The sequence below is a fragment of the Manis javanica genome, chromosome 11 (genome assembly GCF_040802235.1).
Source record: "Manis javanica isolate MJ-LG chromosome 11, MJ_LKY, whole genome shotgun sequence".
In the NCBI taxonomy this organism is placed as follows: Eukaryota; Metazoa; Chordata; class Mammalia; order Pholidota; family Manidae; genus Manis; species Manis javanica.
In genome coordinates, this window is record NC_133166.1 from 115,232,451 (window position 1) to 115,259,070 (window position 26,620).

The window sequence follows — 26,620 nt, forward strand, 5'->3', positions numbered from 1 at the left end:
GTTGAAATTAAGCACTGCCAGAGGCGGGGCCAAGGGGCAGCCAGACTGCCGCAGAGCCCTGGAGAGACTGAGGACCTCCACCAGCTCCGTGAAGGCAGGGATTGGGCTGACCGCAGGGACCCGTCCAAAGCGGCTTTGGGTCTCAGGGGCACTGGGGTGGGTTGGGGTGAGGGGCTGGACTAAAATAGGCTTACATGAGTCTGCAGATGCTGCGGGGGGCCCTCCAGTAACATGACAGGCTTGCTGGCCCCCAAGAGCCCTCAGAGAAGCCCACCCTTCCTACGGGCCCTGCCCATGCTCACCATCATTCGAGCTGCTAGGACTTCGCTATTCCAGAAGGCAGGCTCTGTTTTCGAACTCCCAGAACCCCAGGAACGGGCGCTTTGAGCTGTACTGCAGCATCGGCCGACTTCCCCTTCCTTCTGTGCTTTATCCCTCGCCCTCCAGAATCTCTTTCTTTTATTAAATAGTGAGGACAGGCAAGAAAGCATTTATAAAATAAAGAGAAACCACCTCCTCCCCATCCCCAATTAAGAAACGATACCACTTCCGTCGCAGTCCGTGCTGCGCCCGCCCCGGTAGAGGGAACGCTGTGCTCCGGTGATTATTCCCTTGCTCTGCTTCATAATTTTATTATATATGTTTGTATTGGTTTTGCATGTTTTTAAATTTTATGTAAGTGGAATCATACCATGTTTATTCTTCTGTGACTTGCCTTTTCACTCACTGTTTCTGAGATTTATCCAAATTAGCCCGTGCAGCTGTAGGGCTCTCCTTTTCCTAGCTGTGTAGGGATCCACTGAATATATCACAACTTTTTTCTGTTTTGTCCCACTGGTCATTTTATCTACCCACGCGTATGCGTCCATGGGATTATATCCTTGACCCGTGCTCTTCCATATGCATTTTAGAATCAGCTCGTCAAGTTCCACCAAGCTCTATTCAACAAAAACCCCTTTGAGTTGTGACTAGAACCCCCTTGAGTCTACAGTTTGGGGAAAATCAACATCTACATGGAATTGAATTTTCCTCTTCATGAACATGGTGTATCTTTCCATTTAATGTTTTCAATAAATTTATATACTTTTCTCATAAAGAGCATGCCTTTTTTGTTAGATTTATTAAGTATTTGATATTATTATGGTATTGTACATAGGTATGAGAATAGATTTTTGTGTCCAGTGAACCTAAAACTTAATTGTAAATTCATCTGAATTCACTTCAGGGAAGTGTCCAGACTGGGTGAGGGAAAAAAGTTTGCAACTGGTATACACAGAAAACTACACAAATTAAAAAAACAAAAACAAAACAAAACAAAAACACAGCAATTGTTAACTCCATGAAAAATTTAAAGGTAATTTCATTATAGCCTGATTCTTGGCTCTGCAGTGACAGCTTTCACATAATATTATAAATCATAACCTACACAATGAGTATCGATTTATCTAAAAACCTGGGGAGACAAAGAGAGGGCAGGGTGTTGTCACAAGAGGGCTAATGTCTCGTCTATCACAATAGGGAGCCAACAGATGTTGTCTAAGATTGATAAACAAGTATAAGCATATTTTTTAAATAGTGAAAATGACTGTAGCAGGGGAGCAGTACTGGGGAATGGTGACAGGCTGTTTTCTTATTATAAACTATTGCCATGGTACTAAGGAGGTACATGTTTTTAGAGAAATACTTTTTAAAGATACCAGCTCTCCTCCCTGTACTCATTTTCCTGGAGCTCTAACTGCTGAGGGCACCAGGTACTAGGCAGTGTTTTGCTCATACTGCCTTACGTCCCTTTGTCCACATGTTTTTAAATTTTATGTAAGTGGGATCATACCATGTTTATTCTTCTGTGACTTGCCTTTTCACTCACTGTTTCCTGAGATTTATCCAGGCGCAGTTCCTGTACTCTTTAATAGTAGCTACATAGTATTACATCATAGAAATTCACAGTAGGTCGGGGCAAAGGAACAGTTTCTCTGTTAGATCATCGTGAATAGCAATGAATGGAATGCAGATCACACGTTTTGTTCTGAGTTCACACTGTTCACCACTTGATTGGGGTAAAAGGGGCTGTAAGTTCGTCTGGCCCAACTCAGCCCTGTGGGGTGATGACACAGCCCCAGTGACAAGAGGCTCACCACCTTCTAGGGCCAGCCCTTCCATCTCTGATAAACCTCTGAAAAAGCTCTTCAGGTTAAGCTAAAATCTCTGTGACTGACAGCGACATTCCAACCATCTCCCCATTTCCAGGTTAAACCTCCTGTTTGGACTATGCCTCACTGACCTGATCTAGAAACCCCCGCCAGCCTGCCTCAGCTGCCCTATGCGTGAGAGTGTTTGGGCCGTGCAGAGGCAAGGGGGATGGACTCTTTCTCCAGTCCAGATTCCCCCCTTCTCTAACCTGGTCCCAGAATGCATTGCTGAGAGGGATGCGGGTGGGCTGTGGGCCGTATCACCCCAGTCCCTCACTGTCTTGGGCAGAAAGGCTGTAGCCTGGCAGCAGCAGTCAGCCTGAGACCCTCCCTCTCAAGGGCCAAAGCTCTGGAGTGACTCCTGCCAAGAACCCCCCTTCTGGAGCCGACTCCTTGTTTCCAGACGGCCGGGCTCATAGGGGTACAGCCACATCTGGTCAAACTGCCTCACTTCCCACATGGAGAAACAGAAGCCCAGGAGGATTTAATTACTTTCACAAGCCTGAGCTGTCTGCCCCACACTAGGCTGCACCTCGTCAGATAGGGGGAGATCCAAGTCCTTAGGGAACAGGGTCCCTGGCTCACAAGTAGCTCAAGGCAGCCCTGGACGCACCGGCCCAACACATGTGAGGTGGGCCAGGCAGGCTGGCTGGGCTCCAGGGTGCACTGAGGGCTGGACTGCGCCTCTGGCCCTTGCGGTGTAAACATGTGCCTCCAGCCTCACTCAGCACCTCTGGTCCTTTGAGCTAATTCTCTCCTACTGTGGCTACTTCCCAGTGGACTTTCTGCTCACGTGACTTATCTGGGCTCCAGGGTATAAAGAACATCTTGAATAGCAGCTCTGGGCTTCCACCTCCTGTGCCATCTCCCAAGGGCTCCAGCAACACTCCCCCTGCGTGCCCCGGCCCCACCTCTGCCATCCAGCTGAGCCTTCCTCTCTTGGGGTGCTCTTTCTGGGCATGAGCATCCCAGACAGGAGTGGCAGCCCCAGAAGCCCGTGGGGCCGTCAGCAGCTGGCGGGGCTGGGGCCACCAGCTCCCTGCATGGGCCCACGATTCCTTCCTGCTCCTGCTCCTCCCTTGACAATCTTCGTGGAGCATCACAGGCCTGAGACCTTCGCTGAGCCCAACATTTCAGAAAAGCCCCTGGTAGGGAGGCAGCTATATTCTCCGGGCCCTCTGAATAGAAAGAAGGGCCCCTTGCTCAGCTCACAAGGGGAAATCAGAGAGTGTGTTTTACCTGTAGGCTGAGCTGGCAGCAGCCAGGCTTCTGGAACCCCAGGGAGCAATAGAGGACTTAGTCTCACCCAAGAAAGCTCTGTACCAGGCCGGCCATAGCCGATTCTGGCCTGGACTGGCAGCAGCAGATGAATGATGTGCCTAAGGGAGGCGGCAAAGGAGATGGCTGGGCCTCCACCCCTCATCTCACCTTAACCACCTCAGAACTCTTCCTCTGGACCTGGGTGTGGCTTCGGGAGAAAGTGTGGAGGACGGAGGAGCAGCAGGAGCCTGCTGGGCCCATGTCTGCTTTCCAGAGGGAAGGAGTGGACTTGCTGGTGCTCCCGACCTGCTGCTGTAGGTCACCCAGTGATCAGGTTGGTGAGAAAGGGGGCACTTGGGAGAGGAGAGGGAAGCTGTCTCACCAGCACACTGCTGTGTGGGGAGTGTGCCACTGACTCCGTGCAGCTCAGTGGAAGGGACTGGATCCCCTGGTCCTGATGCCATAGGGCTTTGACAGCAGCCCAGGGGTTAGGCTGCTGCCAGCCCCTCACTCACAGGCATATTGATGTGGGCACTCAGAAGAGGTGCGCTCTGGCCTTCTCGAAGCACCAGCACCTGTGGAGGAGGTTGCCCATGGCCGTACGGGAAATACCCCCTGCTCCCTGCCAAGACCAGGCCTGGCATGATCTGCACTGGCACTAAAGACAGGCCTGCCAGGGCTCTGTCAAAGCAGATGGGGAGGCTGGGAGGCCACTACTGTGTAGATACCCACCCCGACCCGGCAGCCAGCTGGGGGCCTTGTCCACACTCACTCCCACTGTCCCCCCCGAGCGGTATCAAGAAGCGACCTACCTTGATAATGTCTGAGATGCCCTTGTCACCGAGACTCTCCACAAAGGTCTCCAGGGGGTAGCTGAGCCCTGGCACCAGCAAGGGGACCTAAGTTTTGGGAAAAAGATGTAGGGAAATTGGCCCTTATGCCCAGACAGGGTTTGGCAGAGTTCAAAGCACTCGCAGGTCTGCCCGTGCAGCTGAATTTCAATGTGAGCAGGCATAGGCAGGGATGATGGGCCTGTTCGAGGAGAACATGGGCTCAGAGGGGGCAGTGAATGCCGCAGGGCCACATGTGTGTCTCTGAGCAAACCTAAACCTCTTGACCACTAACCAAGTCCACAGCTATTTCACATCTCAGCATCATTCTCAGCTTCTAGTCTTCCCAAATGAGGGTCAAATCCGGACCTGGTCAAAAGCCAGGTCCTTTACTCTGTGGAGGATTCTCTTTGGGACAGAGAGAAGCATCCATTCCTGCTGCGGGGGTGGCTGTAAAGCAGTATGGGCTCGGGAACCACCCACCACCAGCAGGCTCTGAGAGAAGCCCAGGTTGGACCTGGGCTCTGGCTGTTATCCCAGAGCTTGCTGTGTGGCTCCCTGAGACCTCTCACAGGCTGGGAGAAGAACAGCTGAGGCAGGTCTTGGGTGCCTTTCCCAGGGACCCCTGCTATACCCCAGCCTGCTGTGGCTGTGGCCCCCTGCCAGCTCCCTCACCAACCTGCTAGGGCTCTGTGGGCATCTGACCTCCCGCCCTGGCCCGTCACCCCGCCTCAGTGAGGAGTGCCCAGTACCTTGAAGAAGGCCCGGGGCAGGGCGTAGAGTGCCTCACTGTACAGGAAGCAGACCAATAGCCCCAGGACGGGTCGGGCTGTCGAGGTGTTCTGCAGGTGAAGTGTGAGCTTAAAGGTGGGGCCCAGGCCCTGAACCTGTGGAGTGGGATGGGTAGAAAAGCTCTTCGGACCTGGCGGCCGTGGGTGCTGAATACGACCCCGGCCCTGCCTGCCTGCTTCCTCATCAATGTTCCCGAGTCACCCTCTGCAAGTGCTCGAAGGCACTGTCCGCCTGCCCCTCGGAAGGCACACGAGCCCACAAGGTTGACTCTGTACAGGGATTAGCAAAGGCCAGAGAGGGATGGGGCTTGATGGAGACTACTCAGCAAGTTGGCAGGAGACAGAGCTGGCCTGGGGGCCTTATCACCTGCCTGTGCCCCCACCCCTGGCCCTGCCCCGCTATTCCCAGGGCCTGGCCCGCCACCCACCCTCATCCTGTGGAGCCGCCCTGGTTCCTTCCCTCCCTCCTACCCTTAGGTGCTCTGCAGCCTCCTCCTCTCCCTCCACTTTCTTTTGGGAAAGAGAAATCAGAAACCAGGGGGGCCCGATAGCACACCTCAGGGACCCTCAGAGCTAGCCGGAGTCCCGACGGCCTTGGGGTCAGTGCACCTCAGTGTGAGGGCACCTGCTCCTTGGGCCTCTTCCCTGTGACACCTTGGGCTGCCTGACGTACCATGGAGCTGTCAGAGTCCCTCCAGGCTCCTGCCCAGAAGTGTCCCAAGGTGACTACTTGTGGGCCCTGCCCCAAGTCTTGGGGCTTGTCTGGGCCCAGTGTGGAGCAAGGGAGCTGGAGAGTGTCTGCTCTGAGGCAGGTGAGGCACAGAGGCAGCGCAGGACAGAGGTGAGAGCACTCTCACAAGGAGATGTGGCTTGGCCTGGTGGCCGGGGGAAGGTGAGAAGGGGGCACAGCCTTGTTGGCTTGCAGTTGGCTCCTCGACCCCTGGCCCCGAGGAGAGCAGACTGCCCCCGTCACTGGGTGCTCACCACAGCATGCAGCTTGAGGGGCTCCCGGGCTGTTGCAGACACGGGGCTCAGGCTGGACTCAAGGGCCTGCACATAGGCGCGGGCAGTCCGGAGGCGCAGCAAGTAGAGGTCGGTCTGGAAGGCCCGGTGCATGGCTGAGGAGGGGGACACAGAGGGCTGATGCTGGAGGTGGGAGGGGAGGAGGGGTGCTCCCTTGTCAGGCCCAGTGGGCAGAGTCTGCAGGGGTGGGGAAGGTGGGGAAAGCAGGGACGGAAGTCCCATGAGCCAGCCTCAGGGTGACACTGGACACATGGGGCACTCCCGCCTCTTCCTCCCCAGCTCTCCTACCACCCTGCTGCCTGCGCCACCTTGGTCTCCTTCTCTGGCTCCCCGATTCTGCCGTAGGGCCAGGTTCCTTCGTCCTTGGTCCTCTTCTCACCCTGGACAAGCTACGTCCTACCCTGGCTGTTCCATCCCAGAGAGGGACAAACCCAAGCTCCCGAGGGCAGGGCCTCGTCACTGCCAAGCCCTCAGTGCCCAGCTCAGGGCCTGGCCTGCATCCACACTCCATCCTGTGTCTGCATCGCCAGCAGCTTCTCCCTGCCTGGGAGCCACCTCCAGCTGAACGTGCCATCAACACCTCAGATCTGAAACTGTGGAAACCAACCTAGTTCCCCTACCTCCATCCCTGCATCCCCACCCACCAAATCACCAGGTTCACCCTAATCATTTGCCAAGATGGGATGACTTCCCTGAGCCATCTCCAGAGCCCATTCCCTGCACGCCCACCGCCATCTGTCACCCTTCCCAGACAGCACTCGCCTGCCAGCCTGCCCTTGCTCTTTTATATGTGTGCAAGACACCTTTGGCCATTTGGAAGTTAGACGTCTTTTGTTATCCCATCTAGTAATCCTCCCCTTTTCCTCTCATATTTTTACATTTCTTTTTAATGTACTCAGAATTAATGTTGTTTTCTAGTAATAAGTTGTCCTAATTAAATTTTTGGAGAGCCTCTCCTTTCCCCAATAACATGAAATGAAACCTTGAACATATACTGACTTTCCACATATGCGGGGGTCTATCCTGGGCTTTCTAATGGCCCACGGATCTGCATCAGTTCTCAGGAGACCTCGGCTGCTAATCTCTACAGCCCCACACTTCACTCTGACAGATAGAGTGATTCTTATTCCCCTGAAATTCTTTAGATTTACTCTTATAATCAATTGGTCAAGTCCTTAAAATAAACTCTATTGGGATTTTATGTAATTTTGTTATGTTTTTAGACTAATTTTAGAAGCTGTTAGTCAGCAGTTTCATAGCATGAGGTCTTGCCACCATGAGACTTGGTCTCATCTTAAATATTCAGGTGGTCTTTTATCTTCTTGAGAGTAGTTTTATCCTTTTAAAAATTAGACTCTATATGTTTTCTTCTTAAGTTTATTTCTAGGAATTTCCTTGCTATTGTGAGTGGATACTTTCCATTACATTTTCTATTTCCTGTTAGTGATTTTTGCATATTTTACATCTGGTCCCCTTAGAGAACTTCTTATTTCTCTAATGTATCTATTGCTTTTCTTGGATTCTCTAGGCTATAATAGCAACCTGCTAGTTACTTTCTTTTTGCTGTAACTTATTCTTTAAGCTGCAAATAAAACCCCTTCTTAAGATATAGTTGGTTGAGTTACTGTCTTTTTCTGCTTTACATCTTTCCCAGCTCCCCACTACCTAAAAAAACCCCAGAATATCGGCTTTGCATCTTGGTCAGCCATGTGGACCTGCCTTTCCAGGCTCCCCTCTAGCCACTCTGCCTTTCTGCACCTGCAGCCACATGACAGACGCAGCTTGGAGGGCCGGGTAGGGCTCTGCGCCTCTGCCTCAGTTGTCCTTCCCTATCCCTTTCTCGCTGGTGGGCTTGGAATCATCCCTAAGGTGAAGTCTGATGTCACCTCTCTCTGAAGCCTTTCCCAGTCTCCTCGGCAAGCTTGCTCTCTCCTGTGCGCCTCAATAGCCTTTTGCAGGGAATTTTTTATACCTTCATGTAATGCAAGATGAAGTTAGCAAGGTAGGCGGAACTCCTAAGGTAGAGATTAGCCTAATTCAAAGCACAAGCACAAAGCCTGGCATAATCATAGACAATGAATGAATGAAAGAATGAATGAAAGAGCAGGAACAACTGAATAGGAAAAGGAAGAACCATGGTCAAATCCTACTTCTGAGACTTCCTGCGTCTAGTAGGGACCGCTCCCTCTTCTGAATTCTAAGAGCTCCTGTCCTCATCCACAGCACCTTCCACCCTGAGGCCTGGTTATCTGCAGGCCTGGTATACCTCCTAGACTGTCCCTGGACTTCCAGAGGCACAAGGCCCACACAGTTTGCCCAGGTATCCCCCCACTGCTCAGGGCGCCCAGGCAGCATTCACCCAGTTCTTGCTGCTTTGGGGCAAGGGAGGAAGAGGAGGAAGGACCTGGCCTGAGTCTCACCGGTGCCAGCCTCCCGCTCCCGCAGCGTCTGATCCACATAAAGCCGGGTCTTCCGGGGCACGTTGAGTTTCATGGCCTGGGCTGGTGGTGGGCCCACCTCCCCTCCCCCTTCCAGAAACACTGCTGTGCGCTTCAGGATCTTGATAATCAAGCCACCGCCTAGGGAAGAGGACAGACAGGGACAGATGTGTCCTCTCCAGTTCTACCCTACATTCTCATTCTCTCCTCCCCAATCTGCCTCATACAGACCCATTTCTCTACATGCCTGTCTTCCAGCAGAGACTCTGAGTTTCTGGAAGGAATGAAGTGTGTCTTAATAAATTATTAATCCATTCATTTAGCAGTTATTTATTGACTATGTGATATTCTTGGCACTGTGGCAGGTGCTGAGGATACTGGGGTGAACTGTCCATGGCCTGGCCCCTCAGTGGCGATTTCAAACTACTGATGAGCTGTCCTGGGTGGACGCCCACCCAGACAGGACCTGTATCTATAGGACTTCTTCTCCAAATCTAGGCCCGCCAAAGCTTCACGTCTACTCCTTCTTTCCCAGATTCTGGCTGGTCCCCTTTACTCCTAACTCTAAAACCCTCGCCAGGTCTCCCTCCCTCACCTCGAGTCGTCATGATGAGGCTGTTATCCTCCCGCCCATAGCGGCCAAAGCAAAGGCTGGTCACCGCATCCTATTGTGGAGACACCAGAGTTTAGCTGGAAAAATATCTTGGAGAGAAGAGCAAGACTGGGGGTGGGGGATAAGGTTAGGAGACCCCAACTATGATATAATAGGTGAGATATAAGGCGAGACCTAGAGTAATGCTGCCTCTGAAATAGCTCTGAACTTCCAGCCTCCCCTCCAACCCACTGCCACTGCCGCAGTTCCAGACTGAACATCACGGGGCTCTTGGGGTCAACTTCTAACAGGCCCCCAGCCTAGACTTTCCTCCCAGTCTGTCCTTCACACTGCTGCCACTGCTGCCTTTCAAAAACACAAATATGACATCTCCTCTGCTAAAAAACCTCCCATGGCTCTGGCCCCTTGTTAGGGCATTTAAGGCCTTCCACACTGACTCCGACCGCCTTTGCTCTTCATCCTTCCCCTGACTGGCACCCTGCCAGCCTCCCCCGCAGCCTGTGGTCCAACCCAACAGCTTTCAATTTTATATTGTGACATAGGACACTTTATAAATACATATAACAGAAGTTCCACTTGTGACACACTCTGAACCTTTTTAATGTTCCTGTTGTGACCCATTAAATTTGCTTAATGTCTCACAACTTAGTATTTGAGAAACTGGGCCAAACCCATCAAACTACCTGAATTCCTTAATCAAGAACACTCCTGCCTCTCAGCATTTGTTCCCACTGTTTCTGGTCTAGAATGTTCTTCCTCCATTTTTGCACTTGGCAAACTGTTTTGAGGCCCAGTTGAATGTCACTTGCTGTGTGAAATGGCTGGTGAGGTCCATCCCCATTTATGTGTCACCTCCACCTGAGTCACTAGGTCCCCTGTGCTTTCTCAGTACTGGCTCAGCTTTAGTCTGCCTTGCATTTGAATTAGCTGTGTTTCTGGCTGGCTGTCACCTTAGATTGTAAGTTCCCTGAAGGCAAAGATTTAGCCATGTTTTTATCCCCCCACTACAGCGAGCTGTATATATGGGATACTCAACAAATGCTTTTGAAATGCATCAAAAGTCAAGGGAGATACGGGAACTGGGATCAGGACAGACAGCTAGAAAGCCCTAGGGTGGGAGTAGGGAAGGGGGTCAGCAGCTCACCGGGGTACGGATGATGTTGAGCAGGGCCTTGTCATGGTAAATGCGAACCTCTCTGTTGGCCAGCCCAACCATGACAGCCTGCAGGCCCCGGGAGCGCTGCTCTAGAAGATTCATGGTCAGGATGGCTGCCGGCATCTGCACGGTCCACAGCCTCTTACCCTGGAAGGGAATAGCCAAGTGTTGCAGGGGACTCAGGACTTGAAGAGAAAGAAGGGGTGGTTGGAGTTGCTGGGAAGGGGGTGCCAAAAGGGGTCGCCTGCTAAGGGGTCCAGGAGAGACACACGGAGGGGCTGAGGGATGGTACTTGCTGAGGGCACACCTTGTGGGTAAAGCCATGCAGGCTGTCTTGGGTGCTGCCCACCACCAGGATCTTGTGTACCCGGACAAGCCCTACAGGCTGGGCGCTCAGCTCAATGCAGTACTTGGGGCGCTTGGAGTCTCTGTGGAACAGACATATCCTCTTAGCCACAAAGAACCCCCTACTCCATCCCTAGCATGTATCCAATTTGCAACATTACCTTGGTTCGTTGACTTTAATATCTGTCTTCCCGTGAGGGCAGGGACTATGTTTATTTTGGTCACCAGTATATCCCAATGCCTTACACAATGCTTAATGCACAGTAGGTGCTCAAAAATATTTATTGAATTAAAAAATGAATGTCATAAGGAATATCAAACATGCATAAGGAAGTGTCACATGTCTCTAAAGCAATATGACAAACATGAGAGACATTTTATTTCTTCCATTTTCTGTTTGCATTGCTCGTGTGTTACAGCTAACCAGCCAGGTCTCTCATTTTGCCCCATCACACAGCCTCTACATAACCCTCCCCTGCTCATGGGCTCAGCCTCCTATCTGAAGTTCTCAGCTCTTCCCAAATACCAACCCCAAACCTCCTGATCATCTTGCAAGCCCCTGAAACCACCAGGTTTCTCAGATGTTCCTTCTGGCCCAGAGATCACGGATAAGGCTACCTTCTGAGGATATAGATGCTCCCATTGCGGCAGGCAGCGGCAAGCCGGAACTCCACATCAAACTGGCCAGAAACCTCCAAGAAGACGGGGACACTGGGCAGGCTCATCTGCAATGAAGAGGCTCAAAATCCTGATTTCTCTGGAGCCCCAGTCCTTCCCTGCCCTGAAATAACTCCACCAACTGGCTCCTGTCTGAAGTCCCAATCTCCTCACTCACACCTTGAAGGGCAGAGTTTAAATCTGAAGTTTTTCTGGAGGGAAACGCAGCAACATGCAGCAAAAGCCTTCAAGTCTACACCCTTTAGCTAAACAATGCCACTTCTAGGAATGCATACTAAGGAAGTATTTCGATAAGCAGGCAAAGGTGTTAGGCCAAGGAAGCCTACTGCAGTGGTGTCAGTAACAGTGAAGCACTGAAAACAGTGTAAACATACAATAGGTGACCAGGTAAATAAACTATACTATATCCAAATAATGGGTATCATGTGGCCTCTGAAAAGCCTGAATTGGTTTTACAAAGATACAGGAAGACATTGATGAGTTTCTACTGCTACATGAAAAGAGCAGGTTACATGATCCTGTACTAAATGGCTGTCTTTGTAAAAAAAAAAGGTATATAAAGTTATATATCCATGTCTAAATATGACAATGTCTGGAAAGACATGTGCCAAAACTTTAACAGTAGATATCCATGGCTGATGGGGGTTTTGCATATATATCTTTTTCTTTATGCTTATTTACATTTTATAATTTTGAACATGCTATTACAAAGAACTAACTGGGGGCAGGAAATGTAGGGGAACATGGGGAGGGAATGCAGCCCGGGCCTCAGGTATGCCCAGGGCCAGACCCACACTGACCGTGGCCAGGATGGTGAAGGCCTCCGGGTCTAGCACCAGAAGCTCCTTGTTCTCGGTCCCCAGCACCAGGCAGGACACGGCATCCTCATCAGCTAAGTCCTTCTTCAGAGTGCTCATGGTGGTGATGACGGTCTGCAGAAGGACTCCAAGGGTCGCCCAGGGGACCATGACCCACCATCCCCCCAGACAGCCCCGGGATGCCACAGGAGGGAGGGAAGAGGGCAGAGGAGGAGGAAGAGTGGCAGAGATGTGACGGAAGCATTAGGTATAAAGTTGTTTATTGCAACAAACCTGATTTTCTTACAAAAGAGGATTGTCTAGGTCTCCTCTGAACTATTATGCAAATGGTTGAAACCATGCAGTTATTAAAAAGAATTACATTTTTTTTGTTAATTTATTTTTTATTTATTTTTTTCAACATCATTTCAAATTGTTCCCATGAAATAAATCATAACAGAACAATAGAGCCCAGCTTGACCATTTATATCAAAATAGGCTGACAATCAACTCCTGATCATTTCTTCAATTTGTCTTTTATCCATGGGTTTTCCTTAGCTCTGATTTTTTCTTAGCATACCCAAACTAATGCCTCTCTTCTTGCCTAAACTTAGATAGAGTTAAATTCACTCTGAAGAGACATGGACGGCCTCAGGAGCTGCTAATGACTGGAGAGACATGGCCCCTCTTAGTACCCCCGTCCTGCTTTCAGATCTCTCTGTACCTCTCTCCCCTCTGACACCACAAGTGGTGTGTGTTACATGGTGCCTGGTGCATTGTAGGCAGAAGGCAAATCTTTGTTGAATTAGCAGTGAAACCCACTTAAAGATGCTTTTTTGTAGCTCATAGACCTTTTGAAGGAAGAGTATAAAAGGTGGTATCTGGCAGCAACATGCTCGAATGTCACATTTGAAATCTGAAGGAAATATGGCTTTGCTTTTATGGCTGAATAACTATTTCTTAGGTGAGGAAGGCAGCCACAAAGGTAAAATTAACTGTAGAATTTGCTGTACAAGGTGCCATCACACCTGGGAAATGGCTTACCTAAGTCTAAAGCCTGCCCCACTCTGTGAGAATAATGAGCTCTTGAGTATGACTTTCTGGGTAGGTATGTGATCACTATTACAACCATGACTCTCTTTTCTCACACTAATTTTGACATACACTCAGAGACATTATAATTTGCCTACCTGATAAAAAAAGTATAAAGAGAATCTTACTCTTTATTTTTTAGTATAAAAGAGGAAAAATGTTCAACCTTGTTTGAAAGGTTGTAAGTCAAATAGAAAATATATTAGGAAGCATGTTCAGCAGATATCTTAACTTAAATCCATCTTTTAAATGATGACATTATTTTTATTCTAGTGCTAAATTTTTTAAATTAATTTTTAACATGTTTTATTAAGAGCCAAAAAGGTAACATCTCTGTCATGGCATATTCCTTTAAAAAAAGGAAATAGCAGTTTTCACATACAGTCCTAGACTATACTAAACTGAATTCTTAGTTTAAGTTTTTCTATAGGTTAATTTCTGGTCATGATAATAGAAAGTAACACATATGGTAGGAGATATAGTTAACTGAACTCTAGCAAAATATGAGGCCAAGAAAAAGACATTGGGAAGATATTTCATTAATAGTGTACCATTAGCATACAGTACTTAGAATTTAAATCCTTTTCATTATACAAGAGATATATTAAAAAGAATTACATTTTAAAAGAAGATTCAATGATAGGGAGAAGGCATCTAATGTGTAAAGGAAAAAAAAAAGAATTCATGTTAGTGTAATCTCAGTCTAAAAAATTTATGAATAGAAAAACATGCTAGAAGTTTAAACCCTTAAATACAAACACTGGTAATATCTAGATAATGAGATTACAGGCAATGTTTAATTTCTTCATTGTGCTTTTCTATAATTTCTACAGTGGGCACATGTTCTTTCTGTAATTGTGATTGGAGAGAAAACAAAAGAGAGGGTATGATCCCTTTATAAGAAATTGTTCCAATGGAAATAATTTAGCAGGACCAAAATGTTTCTTTGGATTAAGCTGCTCACTGTGTGATTATCTTTAAAATTAAAAAAGAGTAAGAAAGGTGGATGTTAGTGGTTCCCCATCATGTAACCGTGGCTCATATTTGGAAAGACTGCCTCCTCCCCCAAGCTGCAATTTTTATGTAATAATTAATTCACTTTCTGATTTTGAAAGTACTCAAATATATTGATGACTGTGGATCTGAACTGCTGCTCCGCAGGAGAGAACAATGTTTCTCAGAGAACTGTTCTAAGGCTAGTCAAAAGCTGAGGCATATGTTGGTCAATGTGTTTGACTCACATGGCCTCTTACAGGAAGTAGATGGTTCCCGTGAGGTTTTTCTCAAATGCAGAGAACAGCTCTGAGAGGCCCTCCCTGGACTGAGGGTCTGCCCCTAGGTCAGGAACCATTAGAGTTCATCCATGAATAGGTTCATCAATAAAGCCATTAAAAGTATCACCAAGAATATGAAGTGAATAAAAGGGAAACATTTCTTGTCCAATATCCCACATATGAACATTCACACATAAAAATATGAATCATGTATAATCAATGAAATAATCAAAGGGCCACTAAAAATGGAGTTCTTAAAGACTATTTAATGCTCCAGATATATACAGTCAAGCAAAGCAGGAGTAAAAATATATTTATGAAGGAAATGTACCAAAATGGTAAGAGTATCTTCGGGCAGTCAGATTATAGTCATTTATATTTCTTCTTTATAGTTCTATTTTCCAAATTTTCTCAAATGAGACTATATTACCTTTATCTCTAAGACAATAAAAGCTATATAAGACTATAAAACTATTTATCCATTCAAAGCTGTCACTGTGAACTGGAAATGTAGAAAGCCCTACAGCTTTGTGGCCACATACATGCGGCATGGGCTAGAAAGGACACTGAAAAGTAAAACTTGTCCAGTTTGATTCTAGAATTTACCAGTGATGTTATGTGGTCTTTTAAAAAAATCATCCATACTTTTTACAGGGAAATAAAGAGAAGGGGCATTACCTGCCGCTTGATCAACTTGGACTTGTGCTGGTTAACGAATGCCTCCATTTCACTCCGCTCCAGCTGCAGAAACCTGGACGCACAGAGAACCAGGACCCACACACCCTGGGCCTGCTGCCCGCCACAGGCCGCTCTGCAGCCGCTCCCTTCCCCTTGGAGCTTTGGGAGCCCTGGCCCTCCAGAGGGCCCTTACCTGAGGGACTGCACGCACAAAGGCACCTCTGCCTTCTCCCTGCCCAGAAAGGAGCAATCATGGCAGGTTTAGTGAGGAACAGGGCCCTGGGGGTCAGACTGAGAGCTGCAGGACGAAGGGGTGGGAGTGAGGGAGGAAGGGGAGGCCTATGAAGGGGAAGTGGGCCCTCACCGGATGCCCTCCAGCATCTCCTTCAGGGTCAAGGGGTCGATCCGGTCCTGTGACACAGTGGGAAGAACGTACAGCCTGTGATCACCCACATCAGGCAGGGAATGAGGATGACCCAGGGGCTGCCGTCTTTGCCTTCCTATTCCCATGCCCGACATCACTTACCTCCTTGGCCTGGTTCCAAAGATCTTGTTCCAGGGGGTTTGGAGGCAACTGGGGCAGGCTGAACTTGAAGTAGGGCCTAAGATTTTTGTACACATACACACAGGGGCCTGAAGCAAGTGCCAGAGCTGGTGTCCGGGGCTTGTGTTGCTCCATGAGGAAGGTGGCAGCAGCTGCTGGCAGCGCAGGTAGTGGGCTTTCGGTCAGCACTGTGGGTCCTTTGAGCACCTTCAGGCAGGGCTGCTGCCCACCTGGACCGAGGTCCCCCACCACCAGCTGCACAGAGAGGTGGCTTATTAGGCTCAGGGTCTAAGGACCCCTCCACTGACCCTCTTCCTGGGCTTAGCCTTTTCATTGGTGCACATTCATTCACTCCCACAGTAGTAGTGTACAGGGTGGGAGATGGGGTGGGGGACTATGGCAGACAAAGGCTTTGCAATAATGTTTAAAAGCTATGTGACTTTGGTAAAGTTGATTATCCTGGGCCTTTGTTTTCCCACCTACAAAATGGGAATATCTATCTCATGACAGTTGTAGTGAAAATCAGACAACATAATGAATTGCAGAACCTGGTATGTACCAGTGAGGTGTGGGTGCCACCTGATGTTTCCATTATTCCTTCAGTAAAGTTTTCTTTAGAGCCTTTTTCCAGGCACTATTCTAGACAATTGGACAGTGGCTGAGGTCAGTGAGGTACTGGAAACTCATATCTGGACTTCTGAGGCCTAGCTTCCAAATAGGAACAGAGTTAATGAAGCCGAAGCAAGTGTGCACAGCAGGATATGCTCTGTGGATGCAGAGAGAACCAAGCTCCTTGGTCTGTGTTTTTGACCCTTCAGTGCATCCTCCAAGCCACTGCAGCTGCCATGCAAGCCCACTCTCCTGAGTGAGGCCTTCAAAGCCCCTCTGATCTGGCTCTCTACTTGTTTTCTATCACCTTCCCATCTATGCTACGCTCCACCCAGAATGAGGGCTGCCACAGACTGTCTGCATTTCTCAGCACGTACAGTGTACCAGCAGCCACACCAGGAACTACATGCATTCTTTCATTTAATCCTCTCAACAACCTATGAGGTAGGTACAATTATAAGCTTCATTTTTTACCAATGAGGAAACTGTGACTTAGAGATACTAGGTAAAAGTCACAAAACAAGTAAGAGGTAGAGCTGGGATTGGAACCTAAGTCTGTCTGAATCCAAAGCCAGTGGTCTTAACTATGATTTTATACTGGTCTCAGTTTTCTCACTCCAAATTCACTCTTTCCAAATATACTGTGAAGTTCTAAGCCTCTGTGTCTCTGCTTGTGCTATTCCCTCTGCCTGGAATGCCTTTCCCCTCCTCTCTTCCAAGCTTGTTTGATACACTTCATTAATCTTTCAACACCAAGTTCTCATGTTATTGCCTCCTGGTGCCTCCAGAGAGATTTCACTATTTTCTCACTGATGTTCCCATAATACTTTCCACATATTCTATTTTAGCATCCATGCATTCACCCCACGAATATTTATTGAGCATCTAATTTGTGCCAGGAACTGGGCTAAGTGCTAGGTATAAACAATAAATGAATTAGCCATTAACAAAGTTATTACACGAAAGCATTTAACACTTCACATTAGTTACTGAGTCTGTGATTTCTCTACCTTTCATTGCTGTAGAAGCAGAGCCAAGCACACACTGTGTGTTCAGTCTTTATCATGGATGAATTAAGGACAGTGTCTCTATCTCCTCCCAGCTGTATACTAATTCATTTCAGAGTTTACTGCCTACACAATGCCTGACACACAGTAGGGGCTCACTGTATGCTTGCTGAATGCTTTGCAGATAGGAATTTGGGAACAAAGCCACCAAATCTTGCTGTACTGTCCTTGTTGGGTATGAGTCCAGGGCTATCTTCTCGCTGCCCACATAATATGTCTACTGTGGGCTCATTGCCAATGGCAAGGGCTGACCTATAGTGGAACAAACACATGACTTAGAATCTGACAGACCCAGGTCTGCCACCCTTTACAAGCCTGGTCAACTTAGCCTCTCTGAATCTATTTTCCCATTAACAATATGGGAATACATAGTATTGATGTATGTGAAAATGCCTTGAAGACGGTTTGGTCCATAAACTGACACTCATCAGACACGGACTTCCTTTCTTTAGCCCTATATATTTCTCAGCATTTTAAAAAACTATGCCTTTGGTCATTTATTTATTTATTTAAATTTTATTCATCTTATATTTAAATATAAAATTTAACCTTTATATTATGGAAAAATTGCAGTCACATACAAAAGTAGAGAGACCTGCATAATGAGACCCCAAATACCTATTATCCAGCTCCAACAATTATCAGCTTATGGCTAATGGCAAACTCTATGTCCTTCTGATAAACATAAAACTCGCACTTCCCTCCATTACTCCCTCTACTTTCCTTCCAGATTCTAACACTCCAACCCCACCAAGGGATGTGCTGTTCCAGCAAAGAATTATGTCAAGTTAACAAAATTAAGAGGCTTTGTTTTTGCAGAATCCCCAGCAGCATTTGGTTCTGCCGTGCTTTCTGTAGTCTGTATTAGAAAATCAATAGGTTCTCTTCATCGTTCATGTAAAAATAAAATTTTAACACCAAATGTGCTTTATCAGAATACACGTGGGTTCCACATCATGTGGAGCTTCTCCGAAGCCATCCGGAAAGCATAGTTCCAGTATTCCCCCACCCCCGATTCTCGGTCTGCTAGGGCAATATGCTTACCTTGTACTCCCCGTCCATATGTAAATCTGCCAGTGCTAGAAAACACAAAAGAGCCATAAGCCAGGGTTTCAGATTCCTGGAGGCTTCACTACAGAGCCAGTATCTACTCCTCCATCTCCCCAGAACCCAGGATTCCTGCTTGCAGACTCACCCAGGCAGGCGGAAAAGGTGTGAATATTGGCCATAGGGTCGTAGTGCGCATCCAGCCATTTCGAACTGGCCTCATTGCTGGGGGAGGAGGGAGAGTTGGGAGGTTAAGTCCAAACAGGGGGGGAAATTTTTTTGAGAAGCTCTCTTAAGAGTGAGGTACTTAGGGAGCTCTGAACTCGGGGTGCAGAATGTCTGGGTCCAAGTCCAGGCTCCATCACTGGAGCACTGAGAGACCTCGAGTCACTCACCCAGGCACATGCACTCTTGGGGCCTCAGTCTCCCTATTTGATCTCTAAGAGCAGCTATTCAAGTGCCGCCAGCGCTATCCAAGAACCGCAGGAACCCAGATCCCGGACACCAGGGCACCCTCTTTACGTTTTTAGGAAAGGAGGCCTCGAGGACCCCGGCCTTCACCTGTCAGCTCTGCAGCTATCGGAATCCGACGGGGACGCAGCAGCCATCCTCGCAGGTGTCGCCCTGGCAACCGGCTCCGGCCAAGCGCTGCGCAACACCCAATGGCGTCCGGCCTCGGGGAAGCGCGCGTACAAAGGTTCCGGGCGCTCAGCTTTCCGGCCCGGGGCCGAGACGCTGCCACGCATGGACAGCGGAGGCCTCTTGGCTGGGTTTCTACCTGCGGAGGCGCAGTCCTTCTTCCCAGCTCAAGATTTATCTTTGCTCCTCCCCTTCCGGAGCTTCTGGGCCCTGCAATCTCTGAGTCAGTGGCAAGGCTTCGAGGCCTGGAGGGGAACCCTTCAGGTGTTCATGAGCACCAAAAACTGACTCCCCCATCTCCCGCCTTAAAGGTTAACCGGGTTGAAAAAGGGCCATGTCCTTTGTCCTGCCTTACGCTAGAGGTCTCTGCCTTACGCAGAGAAACAAAACACAAGAGTTAGATTAACTCCTAGGATTCTGACTAAAGTTGAGCGCGGCTAGTTTTTAGGCTCTTCGGATATATTTAAATACAAGCAATGCCACCAGGAGCATTGCAAAAATTGTGCTAATTTGTCTTTGTGACTGTCTTTAAATTCTCATTTAGAGGTGATGCCAAAATCCTGTTGTGGATGGGAGCTTAAAAATTACCCTCCCCCCTCCCCAGGCCTTGCTCCCACTACCCTGCCGGGAGCAAACGAGAAATGAGGCAAAGTCAAGCAAGAATTAATTGCACATATCGCAAAGACAGTGGTGGTTTCTCATATTTATTTCTCTGGTTATAAAAGTAATACATCAAGAGCACTGGATCTAGGCAGGCCACTTGCTTCTCAGAACCCCCATTTCCTCATCTGGGAAGAGGATAAGGAGCCCCACTTGGCCCACTTCAGAGGGCAGTGCGGATCGAACGAGATAACACAAGGGGAACACTGCGTAAACCGGAGAGTGCTCACAAATGCAAGGGGTAGTGTCTCCACCCTCCGCTGAGGTAGCACCAAGGTCCAAGCTCCTGTCCCTCCCCCAGCCCCTGCCCCTCATACACACACAAAAGCCTTGGTTTGATGGAATCAGAGGAGGGGTCAAACAAATCTGCCTCAAGCCTTGCCAGATGGGGTCTCGCTGGGGCCCTTCCAGAACCGGGCATCAGCCGTGGCCAGCTGGGTGAGGACCTCTTCCAGCTCGGGCCCGTCCTCCGGGAAGCGCTCAGAGAAGGACTGGATGAGGCCAGCAGCTGAGGCCTCATACTCAAGAAGCTGCACATCTGAGCCTGGGGAGGAGACAGAGAAAAAAACAACAGCAGGAAAAGGTCTTAATAGGAAAACAGAATCAGTCATAATCATAGGAGCAGCCAGTTCTTCCCTGGGCTCTTACCATGTGCCAAAAATTGTGCACAATGCTTTATCTAATTTAATGCTTACAGTAACCCTGTGAGAAGGAAATGTTAAGGGGGGAGTAGTCAGTGAACTGCATTCATCCATTACTTCATTCACTGAAGATTTACTCCTGTGCCATGTTAGGTGAAACAGACACAGTCCTTGGCCTCCGGGAGATCACAGTCCAGCAATTGCTTCTCTCTGTTTACTATGGGATGCTGGGCAATATTCTCAGCCTCTCTAGGCCTCAGCGTCCTCATCTTTAAAGTGGGGGCAAACACAGTACCTCTTCCCTAAGAAGGTGTGGTGACTAAATACAATTGTGCATCATGTAGATGTTCAGCAAGTGCTATCTACCACTGGCATCATTATCTCTGAGCCCATTTACCCATCTGTTAGATGGGGCTATTCCAAGAGAACCATTCAACTCGGGCTGTTGTTGGGATTCCCTGAATTCTCATGGGAAGCATTTCCCTCTAACACACTTCCACTATTCTACCCACTCACAGCACTTTGTACTCTGTGGCATCATGGGGTGTGCATAGCTAGAAGCACAGGTCCAAGTTCGAATCCTGGTTCTGCACCTGCTGTGCGATCTCAGGTAAATACACAGCCTCTCTGCCTCAGTTTCCAGATGGAAAATGGGGATAACAACTTCCTCTCTTTAGGTTGCTGGGAGTCAATCCATGGAAGGTTTTTACCCAGTGACTGGCACATGGAAGTCTTCAAAAGTTAGCTTCATCATCACCACCATCACCACCACCACCTCTGAAAATCCAAGCTGTTCTTCAGGCCTAGTTTAACCATCAGTTCCTCCCCAGAACTTTCCCTCAAAGGCGGAATGCTCTTCTCTTAAGTGTTCAGACCACTGTTTGTACCTCTTGGGAACTCATCAACTGGTACGATCATTTCTGTCTTACTCCTAATAGACTGAACTGCAAGAGATGAGGGCCTGGTTCCAATCCGACTCACTTCTCTATCCCCAGTGGGCCACACAGGGCTGGCAGTGGTGTCCCTGTAACGAGCACCTCTTAGTGCCCGGCATGACTCATCCATTCCCTCATCGGACGGGCGTTGAGCACTCCTGTGTGCAGGCTTGGGGACACTGCTCCTGCTGTCATGGAGATGAGGCATATGGGAAAGTGGCAGAGTGCCGGGTGCTTGAAGGGATTGCTTTAGGTTGAGGGGTACAGCCTCTCCTAGGAGATGCCATTTAACAGAGACCCGAATGACCAGAAGGACCAGCCAGACACGGATCTGGGGGAGGACTGTGCCCACAGAGGGGACAGTGAGTGTAAAGGCTACAGGACCGGGTGAGCTCGGGGTCTAGAGAGTTGGGAGGCTGCAGTGAGCCAGGGAGAAGGGGTCAGGGGTCATGCCAAGTCCCAGGGAGTCCTGCAGTAGGCAGTAGAGCTGGGAATAAGCTTCTTAAATGCTTTTCCCTCACCAATAGGAGGTAATTATTGCATTTAACTCTCACAACTGCCAGTGACTGAGGGAGTGAGGAGGAGATGCTCTTAGTTTGACCATTGGCTCCACCAGTAAAAAGCTGTAAGCCTTGAGCAACAGACTCTGCCCAACTATCTCCTTATCTGTAAAATGGGGATAATAAAAATACCTACCTTACTGGGTTATTGTTAGGATTTAAGGGTTAATCCATGGAAAGCACTTAGAACTTGAAGGCACTACTTCACTCAGCTTCACTGCAAGATTGTCAGCCTGCAATCTACACTGGCTTTATGAATGAAGACACCAAAGCCCAGAAAGGTTAAATGACTGGGCCAAGGCTGCAGAGCAGTTCTGAGGCTCACACTCTAATCAGTGCATAGCACCACCTCTCCTCAGGTGCCTCACATGGCAGGTGCCAGGAAAGATGAATCAAGGGGTGAGAGGACGTGAATGCAGCAAGGTGCTGGGACCCCAAGGACAAACAGTCCAAGCAGGGCACAGACAGGATGAGGGTCTTTGGCAACGCAATCACATGAGAAGCGAGAGGGACCATGGAACTGCTCATCTCTCTCCTGGGCTCGGCTGAGTCACACTGGCCCGTGGGTTCCACTTGGCCCACTGGGCCCAACTCGCTGCCTCACTGACCTCGCTCCCGGGAACCTGGAGGGCCCAGTTCTCAGGTACCATGCCTGGCTTCCCCATAAGCCCAGGGCCTGTGTTCCCCCAGCCTCTGCTCCACTGGCCTGCCTCAAACCCGTTGCTGTCTTACAAGCAGCATGACCCTGCGTGTGCAGGGTGGTGGCGTGGGGAGAGTGGTAGATGCCAAGGTTTTAGTCTGAGGTTTGGCACGGGGCGGAATGGCAGGAAGGGACAGAGGCAGGAGCCACCCCAGCTAGCCTTTTTCCAGCCTGGAGTCAACGCCAGGCCTCCTTCATGCTCCTGTAATACCTTGCATGGCCCCCCACCAAAGGGGTCTCAGGAGGGCATTACCTTCAAGACGAGTGTTAGGCTGAACGATGAGCTTCCGAGATTCCTTGCGGAGCAGCACTGTGTCCCTGAGGGTAAGGAAGGACTCCGGGGGCGCATCCGTGACCGCCGCATAGCCCTCATAGAAGGCCCGGCCTCCGGCCACATCCCCTGTGGACTTCAGCACCTGTGGAAAGGCAGAGGAGTTAGTGCCTCTGATGGGCACCCAGCCTGCATCAGTCCACGGGGCTTTGCCAGGGGCCACAGCTGATGGTGCCCAGCCCTAGACAGTATCTGCTCTCATGTAGGTTACTGAGCTGAGGCCCTGAGAAATGCAGGTGGAGTGCCTGGTACATGTAAGTGCCCATTAAAGTGACTGTTAATGTTTCTCATTTGATTGTCTCATTTCAGTGATAGACAAGGAAGACATTACCACCACTCTTTTTTGAATAAAACGTTTCACATACAAAATATATAGTATAAATGTTATAAAGAACAGTTATGACGCCTGTACACCCACCCTTAAGAGTTAGTGCAGCTGCCCCCCTGGAATGCCCCCTTACACCCCCCATTTGAGCAAACAGTCCTCAATTCTGTGCTGATTATTCCCTTGTCTTCCCTGAACTCTACTCTCCACCATATATGACTTCATTTTTTTTTTTTTGTGAGGGCATCTCTCATATTTATTGATCAAATGGTTGTTAACAACAATAAAATTCTGTATAGGGGAGTCAATGCTCAATGCACAATCATTAATCCACCCCAAGCCTAATTTTCATTAGTCTCCAATCTTCTGAAACATAACAAACAAGTTCTTACACGGTGAACAAATTCTTACATAGTGAATAAGTTCTTACATGGTGAACAGTGCAAGGGCATTCATCACAGAAACTTTCGGTTCTATCACGCATTATGAACTATAAACAATCAGGTCAGATATGAATATTCGTTTGATTTTTATACTTGATTTTATGTGGATACCACATTTCTCCCTTTATTATTATTATTATTATTATTATTATTATTTTTAATAAAATGCTGAAGTGGTAGGTAGATGCAAGATAAAGGTAGAAAACATAGTTTAGTGCTGTAAGAGGGCAAATGTAGATGATCAGGTGTGTGCCTGTAGACTATGTGTTAATCCAAGGAAGACAAGGGCAATAAAACATCCATGGATGCAGAAGATTTCTCTCAAAACGGGGGGTGAGGTTCTAAGCCTCACCTCTGTTCATCCCCAATTTCTCACCTGATGGCCTCCCTGCGACTGTATATGACTTCATTTTTGCCTGGATTTGTGATTTGCTTTTTTCTGCTCCAGTTATGTTTGAGAGCCATCTGTGTGCATGTAGCTATAGTTCATTCACCCTTAAACATACCCCAATTCAGTATCTTCCACTGTTGATGCGGAACTTGCGGATTTTGCCACCAGCGTCACTGTGGACACCCCGTATGCCTCCTGAGGAACAGGTGCAGGTTTCTCCAGGAGAACCGACGGTCCGGAGGGCAGGTGAATGCTCAACCTTAAAGGACTCTTTCTCAAAGCTGCTGCACCAGTTTATACCCCCCAAACAGTGGGTGGCAGTCTTTTCTGCTCAGCATACAAGCTTGGGGTTGGCAGTTTTTCATTTTTGACTAACTGGGGGCTATAAAACTCATGTGGTTCAAGTTGTGTTTCCCTGGTTCCCAACATGAAGAGGATTGAACATCTCCCTACAAAGTGGTGATTTTTCTTCTGTTTGGGTGTTTTGCTTATTTTTCTGTTGGGCTGTCTTTTCTTCTTTGTCTTTTTAAGTTCTTTATATATTTAGACACTAACTTTTTGTTAACACATATGTGGTAAATACCCTCTCCTAGTTTAACATTCGGCTTCTCACATTCTTTATGGCAACTTATGATGACTGAAAGTTATTCATTCTCATTGAGTTGTAACTAACATAGAATTTTATATTAGTTTCAGGTGTACAGCACAGTGATTTAATGTTTTTATACATTATATAATGATCACCTCCATGGGTCTAGTCACCCTCTGGCACCATACAAAGTTATTACAATCTTATTCACTGTATTCCCTATGCTGTATATTACATCCCTGGGGCTTATTTATTTTATACCTGGAAGTTTGTACCTCTTTATCCCCTTTACCTACTTTCCCCTCCCCACCAGCTCCCCGCCCTCTGGCAACCACCAGGTTGTTCTCTGTATCTATGAGTCTGTTTCTGTTTTGTTTTGTCATTTTTTCAGATTCCACATGTAAGTGAAATCACAGGGTATCTGTCTTTGATTTACTTCACAAAAATTATCTTTAATGATGTTAAAGGGATCAATCAGTCTTTTCCCTGATGGCTTGTGCTTCTTGTGTCTGGAGAAATTCTCCCTCCCCCTGAGGTCATAAAGATAATCTCTCAGTTTGAATCTTTGCCTTTCACATTTAAACCTTTCACCTCTCTGGGCTGGTTCTGTGTGGAATAAGGCAGAAATCCACTCTTTTCCATAAGCATAATCCACTCTCCCAGCCCCGCTTACTAAGCCGTCCCTCCTTTCTCCAGCGATCTGCAATGCCACGTCCACCATAAACCGAAGTCAATGCCTGCTTCTTGGTTCTGTTCCACTGATCAATTTGTTTTTTCCCACCCCAGGACCACACAGAGCTGAGTGATCTTAGAATGTATTTTGATATCTAGTGGGGCAAGTCCCCCAAACTCTTTTGCCTTAGGAATGCCTTGGCCCTTATTCTTATTCATGGGCCTTTATGCTTCCATCTAAATTTTACAATCAGCTTGTCCAGTTCCATGAAAAACCTCCTTGGCACTTCATTCAAACTTGCTCAACTCTTTTATGAATTTCAACAATTGTTTACTGAATCTTGTGGCATGCCTATACGGACAGTCACATCTGCCAAATAATGTGTGTGGTTTCTTCCTTTCTAATGCCTGAACTTAATTTTTCTTGTTTCCTTCCAAATGCTGGGAACTTTGTACACTGTTGATCAGAAGTCGAAATAAGGAGCATTTGGGACCTGTTCCTGGTTTTAAAGAGAATCTTTTAGTGTTTCAACAGATGGCATTTACTGTATTTAATTTTTTGAGACACTCTTTATCAGTAAAGAAAATTCTTCGCAACGCTACATTTTCTAAGAGTTTTTATCATAGGTGGATATAAATGACTTTCATAAATTACTTTCAAGAGCTTTTTCTAAAGCTATGGTATGGTCATGGTTTTTCTCCATTAATCTATTAATATGGTGATTTTCATAAATATATTTCCTAATATTAAATAAACTTCATTTTCCTGGGATAAACCCAAGTTGGTATTTTCTGGATTTGGCCTGCTAAGATTTTGTTTAGAATTCTGGTGTTTACATTTTCCTCTCTTGAACTCTGATTTTGGTCAAAGTAGCATCATAAAATGAGGTGGAGAACATTCCTTTTCTGTTATCTGAAAGAGTTTATGTAAAATTGATACCATCCACTACTTGAACAATTAGTAGGATTCACTTATCAAACTCTCTACTTAGCAATTTTTATATGAATATTTTAGACCACTGATTTAACTTCTGTAACAGTTACAGGACTATTCAAGTTATCTATTCATCTATTTGTGAGTCAACTTTAATTCATTTTATTTTTCTAGGAATTTGTCCATTTCACCTAAGTTGTATATTTTATTGCCATAAATTTCTGCTACCTGTGAAGTTATGTACCCTTTAAAATTTCTACTGTTATTTGTGCCTTCACTTTTTTTCTTGACTAATCTTGCCTGACGTTTGCCAATTTTATTAGCTTTTCAAATCATCAACTTTGGCTTTTTGGTCTTCTCTGTATTTCT

At 47.6% G+C, this 26,620-nt stretch overlaps 2 protein-coding genes across 6 annotated transcripts in view; both read right to left on the minus strand.

Annotated features, from left to right (window-relative positions):
- Positions 1-1,342: 1,342 nt before the first annotated feature.
- On the minus strand, positions 1,343-19,223 carry BBS1 (Bardet-Biedl syndrome 1). 2 transcript variants are annotated; one of them, XM_017667211.3, is made up of 17 exons: positions 18,993-19,222; positions 18,580-18,656; positions 18,429-18,463; positions 15,691-15,963; positions 15,529-15,575; positions 15,358-15,396; positions 15,165-15,237; positions 12,124-12,255; positions 11,264-11,370; positions 10,608-10,728; positions 10,289-10,447; positions 9,127-9,196; positions 8,514-8,672; positions 6,055-6,188; positions 5,032-5,166; positions 4,262-4,348; positions 1,343-4,024 (listed from the first exon to the last, which is right to left on the minus strand). In XM_017667211.3, the coding sequence occupies exons 1-17, from the start codon at positions 19,175-19,177 to the stop codon at positions 3,938-3,940; spliced, it is 1,920 nt and encodes a 639-aa protein (XP_017522700.2). In that variant the 5' UTR covers positions 19,178-19,222; the 3' UTR covers positions 1,343-3,937. The 2 variants fall into 2 exon arrangements, with proteins under 2 accessions (XP_017522700.2, XP_017522701.2); XM_017667212.3 differs by lacking the exon at positions 4,262-4,348 and having other exon boundaries at positions 18,993-19,223.
- Positions 19,224-19,757: 534 nt separating this feature from the next.
- Positions 19,758-26,620, minus strand: part of DPP3 (dipeptidyl peptidase 3) — a 31,727-nt gene continuing 24,864 nt past the window's right edge. For all 4 annotated transcript variants that reach the window (XM_017667222.3, XM_017667221.3, XM_017667225.3 and 1 more), the window contains 2 exons: positions 22,820-22,982; positions 19,758-20,274 (listed from right to left, as the gene is read on the minus strand). In XM_017667222.3, the coding sequence (XP_017522711.1) occupies positions 20,102-20,274; positions 22,820-22,982 (336 nt within the window). In that variant the 3' untranslated portion in view covers positions 19,758-20,101. The remainder of the gene's footprint in view (positions 20,275-22,819; positions 22,983-26,620) is intronic.

What these genes read in the sequence shown, in the direction of transcription:
- BBS1 (XM_017667211.3), bottom strand. Translation starts at nt 19,177, where the DNA reads ATGCGTGGCAGCGTCTCGGCCCCGGGCCGGAAAGCTGAGCGCCCGGAA. An exon ending in CACCTTTTCCGCCTGCCTGG is followed by an intron (nt 18,464 to 18,579) that starts GTGAGTCTGCAA and finishes TGTGTTTTCTAG; the next exon opens with CACTGGCAGATTTACATATG. An exon ending in ATATGGACGGGGAGTACAAG is followed by an intron (nt 15,964 to 18,428) that starts GTAAGCATATTG and finishes CTCTCTGTGCAG; the next exon opens with CTGGTGGTGGGGGACCTCGG.